The sequence below is a fragment of the Henckelia pumila genome, chromosome 1 (assembly GCF_033568475.1).
Source record: "Henckelia pumila isolate YLH828 chromosome 1, ASM3356847v2, whole genome shotgun sequence".
In the NCBI taxonomy this organism is placed as follows: Eukaryota; Viridiplantae; Streptophyta; class Magnoliopsida; order Lamiales; family Gesneriaceae; genus Henckelia; species Henckelia pumila.
In genome coordinates this window covers 79695295-79704754 of record NC_133120.1, presented here as the reverse complement: position 1 = coordinate 79704754, position 9460 = coordinate 79695295, and the positions used below count along the sequence as shown (strand labels likewise).

The window sequence follows — 9460 nt, the reverse complement described above, 5'->3', positions numbered from 1 at the left end:
CCCGTTAGACGTGGGCGGCACGGTTTCCCCGTAATCTCAGACCCAAGGCACGCACTTACACCTTCACTGTGTGGAGTCAAGCAGCCAAATCTATACATACATATATATACACTCGCTTTACACGCACACACTGTAATGAATTGTTCTCAATTAGGTCACCTTTTCTCTCCTCTGCAGTTCAATCGCCTCTCTCTCTTTCCCTCCACTTCAATTTCTCCATCCCGTAAGTTTCATTCTCTCTCTCGCATACATTGCATGCAAGTTAGATATAATTCTTGATTGCTGATGGGGGAGCCTAATTCGTTAATTATTCTTCTTTTGTTGCAGTGTTTTTTGTTACTCAGTGATTGCAATTTATTTTCTGTATAATCTTGTTTTGTGGTATTGTACGTGTTGATAAATGATAAGGGAGTAAAGGGACTACTCAAATTTCCAAGTTAATATAAAAAAAACTTTGAAGTTTGGTTTGGCTTACGAAATCACCAAACTGCTCCTCTTACAGAGGCAAACACGAGATATGCGATTTAATTTTGAAAAGCTTTCAAAACTGCAGTAATCAAGATGCTACTCCTGCCTTTCCATTGAAAAAGGGAAATGCAAAAGAAATTATTTTTGACCATGCTAGTTCATAGCCAAACACGAAGCTGCATCTACGAAGTTGAAGAATGCTTCTCAAGAAGGCCCTTTGTAATATAACCTAAGAGCGATTGTGTCCAAATTCACCTGCAATTGATTTAAATGGGTTCCGAACGGTTGTGATGTGATGGGATCATTGTTACTGTTTCAAAGTAAGAGTTTTGTTGGGATTGCAAATGTTCAAGGCGTTAAGACACATACTTACTTAAATTTCATGTTTTGAAACGCTTTTGCAAAATGTTAAATGGCACATGTATCTCCCAAAAGCATCAAATATTTGGTGACCTATCTATTAATTTACATTGTGTTGATGCTACTTTCATTAAGTTACCGCATCTATTATGTTTCATCTAAATGCAATTTTGGTGCTGTTTTGTAATTTCTCATGGTTCTCATGAAACTAGACAGGTATTATTAGAACTTCTCGAAAACTTTGCTGCTGCTCAGTGAAGGCACAGTCCCTATCCAGTATGGCAAATGTGAGTTGTTGTAACACTGTTCTATGATGCTTCACATCTAAGGCAAAACACATACTGATGAGAAGTCAATCTCTGACACATCACTTACTGTACTTGATAGTTAGAAAACTTGTTTCAACTTATGTGGTGAGCTTTTTTGATGTTCTGGGTGCATGTCCACTTGAGCAGGATGAGGAGATTGTGGGAAGTCTTAAACAAAAACTAGCGAATATATTTGAAGAGTCGTTGAGATTGACTGTCCCTGAGGAGGTGGACGTAGATCCCTCTATTGCTATATGTCAAAAACCTGAGTTCGGTGATTATCAATGGTATGGTGCATTTCTTATAAGGTTATATTGTAGAACTATTGGAAAAGAAAGTTGGTCGCAACTTTCTTGTTTCATGAATTATTTTATTTTCTTTGATTATATTTGCATCAGATAAGTTATATGACCTTGATTTCTGTGTTGTTAATTATTGAATTTTTTTTTGTTGTTACAGCAACAATGCTATGGGATTATGGTCCAAAGTTAAGGGCAAGGGTACTCAATTTAGAGGCCCACAACCAATTGGACAGGTAATGATTTTTTTTGCGCTTTTTCTTAAATAAAGTGTTTTTATAGCATCTCATGTTTATAAAATATGTTTTGCTTTTTAGGCCATCAGGGAAAATCTTCCTGCATCTGAGATTATAGATTCATGCACAATAGCCGGAGCTGGATTCATAAATGTTGTAGTGTCTCGGCAATACATAGCAAAAGTAATTAACATAGAGGACTTCTTTTTAAGCTACTTTTGTGCGTATGTGTTTTTAAAAAAAAATTGAAATATTACCTAATTTTGGTGCAGAGCATTCAAAAGATGCTAGTCAATGGTATAGAAACATGGGCTCCCAAGCTTCAGGTGAAAAGAGCTGTGGTTGATTTCTCCTCGCCTAACATAGCAAAAGAAATGCATGTCGGTCACTTAAGATCAACTATCATTGGAGATACAATTGCCCGTATGCTGGAATTCTCAAATGTGGAGGTTCTAAGGAGAAACCATGTCGGCGACTGGGGCACACAGGTAGATATATGCATCAGCCTTGAAGATGTTACGGCCTTATTTAGAAAAATAATCGATTTTCTCATGAACACCATTCGTATTAACTATTTTTTTTTTGTTGAATAGCTTTTGCTATTAATCAATCCTATTTACTAGTGGATTACTGTTGCTGTTTAAGTTTTTCCATTCATTTATTTATGAAGCTTTTGAGAACAGATGGTTTCAACTCCTAACTGAACATAAATTCAAAACTCACCTCCAACGTCTTTGTAAGATTGATTGGATTGGCTTGCCTTATTTAAGTACTTATCGTTAGTCCATGTAGTTGCTTTACTAATGTGTCATTAGCCTTGTAGCTCAGTTTAGGGTTTAAGTTAGTTCTTGTAATTCTTGGGGGGTTTTTTGGCTACTAGTGACTAGTGAGGTCTTGGGCTAATTCCTCTCCCTTGTAAATTTTTTTGGCTTTCAGTAGTAGATTGCATTGAGTGGGTTTTCTTAATATTAAGGAGGATGGGTTTGGTCTCAAATCTATTGTAGTTACCCGAACACGACCAATGAGATTATATGTAAAAATATTACGGGCAGAGTGTGTCTTTGAGAAGACAAATGTTTGGATTGCTATAGTTCGTTTCTTTTTTCCATTCTCTCTTTCTGGAACAACTATGGATTTCATTTTATGGTTCAATAATTTGCTGATGCAAGTGAATGATCATGTATGAAGATTCTTTTGTTATTTCTATCATGAACCCTAAAGGTTGTGTGAAATGCTTTGCAGTTTGGTATGTTGATTGAGTACCTTTTTGAAATGTTTCCAAATGGAGAAGTTGCAAACGATCAAGCCATTGGAGATCTGGAGGTGAGAGAATGAATATGAATACCTAACATCTTGTAGATTAAATTATTTCTCACTTATAACACTAAAGGACATGGAGACTGAAAATGGTCTTTGTTCATAACCAGGCTGATTGCATATGATCTGAGCAACCAGAAGCTTGTGGAATATTCATTCTCATTACATTTTATTGTATTTTATTAGTCTCCTTGAACTATACTCTGGAATTTCTTTTTAGCGTTAATTTTTTTCTTTTAAAATTTCAGTTTTTGAAGATTGATTATTGGCTACTCATATGTGTATGAGAACAAATCTAAATGCTTTATTTCTATGAAAGAATAATGGAGTTATGTACCTATGGTGAATGGGTCCCATGAACCACTGAGTCTTTTTTTTAATCAGGCATTCTACAAGGCCTCAAAGCAGAAATTTGATAGTGACCCCGAGTTCAAGGAGAAGGCACAACAGGCGGTTGTCAGTCTCCAGGTGTGTTGATTAGAGCTTAAGATTCGAGTTTTACTTCGTGTAATTGTTTGATTCTTCATGCCTAAAGTCTTGACAAGCAATTATGACCTGTTAATATTTTTTGTCAAATCAAAGCTTGAAGCCATGTGGTTACTAATCAGTGTTTTTGTTTTTGGTACCTGATGCTATGACTGTACACGGTAAAGGCTGGAGTGCAGAGGTATAGAGAGGCATGGGCTCACATTTGTGAACTTAGCCGAAAAGGATACGAGAAGGTTTATCAGCGGCTTGGAGTCCATTTGGAGGAAAAGGTACTGCATAACTATCCGAGTAAAGTTATTCATAATGGTTTGTTTGAATTTTTAGTGGAATGTGTTTTTTTTAATCTTATTAGCTTCTAGAAATATGTAATATGGGTGTATTTGTTCCTTGAGACCTCAATGGCACAACACCATTTCATTATTTGTTTGCTGCCTCCATCTCGTCTACTGACAGTTGGAATTGCTCATTGTGTAGACCTTGTACTGGTGTAACAAATAAAATGAGTGCTAGATTTATGATGACCTGATTCTATATATCCTTCAGTGTCTTACCAAAATGCACTATGCAGTTGATTGACAATCTTATGGTGGCTAATACAAAATATTAATATGTGTAATTTAGTTATTAATATTTATGAACTAGTAATTGGCCAGATAGACGATTGATTATATTTGTGTGATGTTATAAACGTTAGTTAATATATTTGTCTTTTGGTTGATCTATAGCATCCGCTAAATTTATGTCCGTTTCACCAGGGCGAAAGTTTTTACAATCCATATATTCCACGGGCTTTAGAATTGTTGAGTGAGAAGGGATTGATAAAGGAAAGTGAAGGTGCTCGTGTTATTTTTATTAAAGGCAAAACTATACCGCTTATTGTTGTGAAAAGGGATGGTGGCTTCAACTATGCTTCAACTGATCTTGCTGCTTTGTGGTGAGCTTTGAGTTTGCATTCATGGATTCATCTTGTATTTGAGTCAGTTCTCCGTGTTCCTTCTTTTTTTTTCTGTCTAATTATCCTGTTTCAGCCATTTTTTCCTAGCTTGAAACATTTCTCAGATCATTTTCTGAATATATTTTACCACTATTTTGCATATTTGTATTGATGTTGTCTACTGAAATCTAATTTCGGTTAACTAAAATTTTAGTATTTAATCTTTACTTTGGTGTTCGAAACTTGCACTCAATGTTTGCACTGACTTCTCTCATGCAAAGTGTGAAATGGTTTCTTTTTAAAAAAATTCGACGTGCACATTATAGGTATCGACTGAATGAAGAAAAGGCTGAATGGATTATTTATGTAACTGATGTTGGCCAACGTGAGCACTTTGAGATGTTCTTCACAGTAAGTTTGAACATTTTATTTTCTTGTGAGCATTTTGTCTGTATTATTGGTTCGTCTTTCCTGTATTGGAGTTTAAAGCTACAGAGTTTAATGTACCGTTCTTTCAGGCAGCTAGACTGGCTGATTGGCTTCCAGCTGAAGCCAATCAGTATCCTAAAGCTAGTCACGTAGGGTTTGGGCTTGTTTTAGGAGAGGATGGAAAACGATTCCGTACTCGAAGTACTGAAACTGTCAAACTAGTTGATTTACTCGATGATGCCAAAAGTAAATGCAAAGCTACCTTAATTGAAAGAGGTTTGTTGCCATGTGCAATTCTTGCATTATTCTCTCAATTTGATTTGCTGAATTATCTATCTTTTTGTTACTCGTACCGTTAAATTAATCTTTTGAAATCTGAACCTGGCCAGGTAAGGCGAAGGAGTGGACTGAAGTTGAACTTGATGAAATTGCTGAAGCGGTTGGATATGGGGCTGTTAAGTGAGTGTCCTTCATTTTTAGTTTATGAAGAGTCCAGAGAACTAAGCAATATATCTCTATAATAAATATCTTTAGTTTATCACAAAAAACGATCCAATATACGTATCACTTGTATGTTTGGTTTAGATGAAGCACTCTGTGATTTTTCCAATATTTTGCTTGTGGAATCATTAAGCAATGGTTTTTGCTGTATATAAAACAGATATGCTGACCTGAAGAATAACAGGACGACTAATTATACATTTAGTTTTGATCAAATGCTCAATGACAAGGTATGCCCATTGGATTCTGTTAGTTATAGAACACATTGTGATGTACTAGTTTATTCTGGGCAATATAACTAGAGCAAAATTTACTTTTTTTACACAATACTTTTCGCCTGTAATGAAATTCTGTACTTCGTTCTCCATCAAATCAATAAAACTATCCTTCCTCTTATTGCCTCCACCTGATTGGCCTTTTTTCTTTGTTCTGGTACATAAATTAGAATTCTTATCAGCTAGCCTGTATTTATTGCTTATTGCCTTGTTCTTTTTTGGGCAGGGGAATACTGCTGTGTATTTGCTGTATGCACATGCTCGAATCTGTTCAATTATCAGGAAATCGGGTAAAGACATGGAAGAGTTGAAAAAGGTGGGATGACTTCCTTTATAAGGTTCTTCTGATCTTAATATGGTGATATACATTCTAGTGTTTGTGAAATGTTCTAATTGCTTTTATTCTTTGCTTGTCTTGTATAAAAGGAACTTCAAATTTGAAATTAACATACACTATTGAGTAACATATTTTATGCTTAACCAAATTCAAAGTTAACACATGATTCACAGCAATTGTTCTTGTTTACTTTTGCAACAGAAAGGGTCAATAGACTTGGCTCATCCCGATGAACGCAGGTTGGGACTTCATTTGCTACAGTTTGCGGAGGTAACTACTTTGGCCATGGATATTCCTGCTTGGATGCCCTCATTTTTTATGTTGAATTGAGAGGATGTGATATACACCGCTGACTTCATTGAAATAAGTTGCAGTACCACATGAGATACACATGATCATAGTTGTCAAAAGCGCAAGGCGCATTAAAGCGCTCAAGTGTCCTCGGGCTTTAAGCGCAACTGAAGTAAAGCGCAATAAAAAATTATTCTTAAAAAATAAAATAAAAATCACTTTTTAAATAAAATTTATGAAACATAAGACATCAAATTTGAAATTCATCATAATCTTCATCTTTTGAATATCAAATATTAAAATGTAGAGGGCAAATGACAAGATGACACAAGGGCAGAGGCGTTGGGGAGGAAAGGCAATGTGATGTTGGGGTTTCTGTGTTTTTTTAGGGTAAATAAAGGGTAAATTGCACTTTAAAAGGCAATTTCACATCTCTCAAAACAAATTTTTTTTAAAAAAACTGTTCTTCTCTGAAGCGCAAAGCGCAAAAAAAAGCGCAAAAAGCGCAAAAAAGCGCACGCTTCATAGAAGTCGTGCGCTTTGAAGCACACTGAAGCGCAGGCCTTGCGCCTCGTTGAGCTTTGCGCTTAAAGCGAGCGCTTCTGCGCTTTTCACAACTATGCACATGATACTGATACATCCAACAGTTAATGCCATACAAGAAGTTTTTTACTTGATGTGAATTGTGATATAAACTAGGCCCTGATGATAGATACAACTACTTTCACATCATCGTATTTCCGTGTGATCTTACTATACTTTCACTTCTTTACAGCATGTTGAAGAGTCATGCACTAATCTGTTGCCCAATGTGCTGTGTGAATATTTGTACAATCTATCCGAGCACTTCACAAAATTCTACACCAACTGCCAGGTATATGATACATTCATTTTGCATCAAGAAAATTTCTGGTAATCGATCCAGAGCAGGGTGTTTTCATATCCAAATGGCCTGCAGAATCGTGCCATGCAATCAACAGCTATGACATGGCATGATCCCAACCATTTGGTGTTCAAAATGCCTATCTGATGAGATATATTGATTTCGAGACAACTCGTGTTAAACATGATTTCTAATGCCGTTTGGTGTTAAACATGGTTTTTCCGAACTTGCAGGTTGTTGGTTCGACAGAGGAGACAAGTAGACTGTTGCTTTGTGAGGCGACGGCTATCGTCATGAGAAAATGTTTTCATTTACTTGGAATCACCCCGGTGTACAAAATTTGAGCCCATCTTAAAAAAAATTCTTGAAATATTCATCTGCCATTGAACAGGCATATCAAGTCAGTTCATTTGATACTTTTCCATTTTCGTTTACCTTTATCACAAATCATAAGCGATTTGTGAGTTTTCTCAGATATATTTTGGGCTAATTGCATTAATCTCCTCTTTAAAAAGTCTAAAAATCATAAAACCCCCTAAAAAATATTAATAGGCTAATGCATCTCTCAGTTTTTTAAAATGTAGTATATTTTACCACTATGTTATACAGACTCGGGCACATTTATAATACCCTCTTATAGGGGTTTTTATGCTAATTTTTTTAAAACATAGGGTTTAACATGCTATTAATTTTACACAGGGTGTTTTATCCTTTTTAAATTTTTTACAGAGGGTGTGAATGCAATTAGTTCGATATATTTTTATGTCGATAATTTCAGCAAAAGCTATATCTTACCGGGTAATTATTTTGATGCAGCTGTTGCCTATTGTATGTTAGCACGATACACAGTTGAAACTTAGTCATGACATGTAGTCTACTTAATATGTGGTAAAATTATTTGCTCCTACTTATTTATGGTATTTTTATTACTTTAATATGTAAAATTAAGACTTATAGATACTTTTTATTGAAAAATCATATGTTCGATAGGTATGAATAATAATTTATACAAAAAAGAAATAAATATTAATTATATTTAGATGATTAAAAAGAACTCTAAAACTTTTATTAGATCGTCTTATAGATTACTTTAATTTGTGTGATACAAATAACCGATTTTATTCATGAAAAATATTAATTTAATTACATATGTAAATCGGATGGATTTGTGTTTGTGAGATTATCTATCTCCTAGGAAAGTAGATGCACTAGTCAGAGAAATGTTTGACTGTCAAAAAAATACTCTAAGATCTATACCATAGTTATATGTGCGCGCATATATATATATATATATGAGTTCCTTTCAAGTGCCCACCTATCATGTCCACTATCATGCCCATCAATGATGTGACACTATTCTATTAGACCTACAATTTATCACATCCAATAGAATAGTGCCACATCATTGGTGGACATGGTAGTAGGCATGATAGGTGGGCACTTGAAAGAAACTCATATATATATATATATATATATAGAGAGAGTTTTGCTATGGTGAGCAACCATCGTGAGCACTTCTATGAGCACCTACTCATGTGGCGTTCACCTATTGGATGCATAAGATGTCACATCAGCGGTGCTCACAGAAGTGATCACGGTGGTTGTTCACCATAACAAAACTGTGTGTGTATATATATATATATATATAATATATAATATATATATATATATTATATATAATATATATATATATTCAGCTGCTCAATCAATGATGTCCAACTTGTCCCCGATCACTAAAACTTGATGTCATGTTTTAGTGATGCGAAAAATAAAAAAAATAAAAAAAAACTAAAACCCGGTATCGGATTTTAGTGGTTGAGGACGAGGTGACCAATAATTATTGGGCAGCTTAAAACTTCTATATGTATATATGAGTGTTTTTAAGCTGCCCAACAAATTTCTGCCCATTCGTCATCGATCACTAAAACTCGGTGCCAGATTAGTTATTTTTGTTTTTGATTTTTCGCATAACTAAAACACGACACCAAGTCTGTTTTAGTGGTCGGACATGAATTGAGCATCATTTGTTGAGAAATTAAAAATTTATGCATATATATATATATATATACATATATATATATATATATATATATATATATATATATATATGTATAGGGATAATAGCCAAACAAGTCCTGTAAGTTTGCTTGTTTTGTTATTTGAGTATTCAATTTTGTGTTTTGGTCCTTTAAGTTTAGTTATATTTTGATTTTTAGTCCTTTTTCATTTAAGCAATGTTTTTATAACCGGACCAATGATCAAACTGATCTAACTTAAAAAAACGATCAAACTGGTTGAACTTTTTTAATCGGACGGTCGGATCGGAAAATCGT

The 9460-nt window shown here is 34.7% G+C and overlaps 1 protein-coding gene across 2 annotated transcripts; it reads left to right on the top strand.

Moving 5' to 3' along the window:
- LOC140880259 (arginine--tRNA ligase, chloroplastic/mitochondrial-like) lies at nucleotides 1-7551 on the top strand. Of its 2 annotated transcripts, none has more exons than XM_073284555.1 (18): nucleotides 1-223; nucleotides 1045-1115; nucleotides 1284-1423; nucleotides 1596-1671; nucleotides 1753-1854; nucleotides 1944-2159; nucleotides 2914-2994; nucleotides 3373-3456; nucleotides 3642-3746; nucleotides 4233-4411; nucleotides 4738-4822; nucleotides 4930-5116; nucleotides 5230-5299; nucleotides 5502-5571; nucleotides 5843-5932; nucleotides 6155-6223; nucleotides 7020-7118; nucleotides 7361-7551. In XM_073284555.1, the coding sequence occupies exons 1-18, from the start codon at nucleotides 136-138 to the stop codon at nucleotides 7469-7471; spliced, it is 1923 nt and encodes a 640-aa protein (XP_073140656.1). In that variant the 5' UTR covers nucleotides 1-135; the 3' UTR covers nucleotides 7472-7551. The 2 variants fall into 2 exon arrangements, with proteins under 2 accessions (XP_073140656.1, XP_073140665.1); XM_073284564.1 differs by having other exon boundaries at nucleotides 165-223; nucleotides 1041-1115.
- Nucleotides 7552-9460: the final 1909 nt, after the last annotated feature.

Excerpts from the sequence above, each read along its gene's own strand:
- LOC140880259 (XM_073284555.1), top strand. The coding sequence starts at position 136 with ATGAATTGTTCTCAATTAGGTCACCTTTTCTCTCCTCTGCAGTTCAAT. Across the intron at positions 1,424-1,595 it reads GAGTTCGGTGATTATCAATG|CAACAATGCTATGGGATTAT; the intron begins GTATGGTGCATT and ends TTGTTGTTACAG. Across the intron at positions 7,119-7,360 it reads AATTCTACACCAACTGCCAG|GTTGTTGGTTCGACAGAGGA; the intron begins GTATATGATACA and ends CCGAACTTGCAG.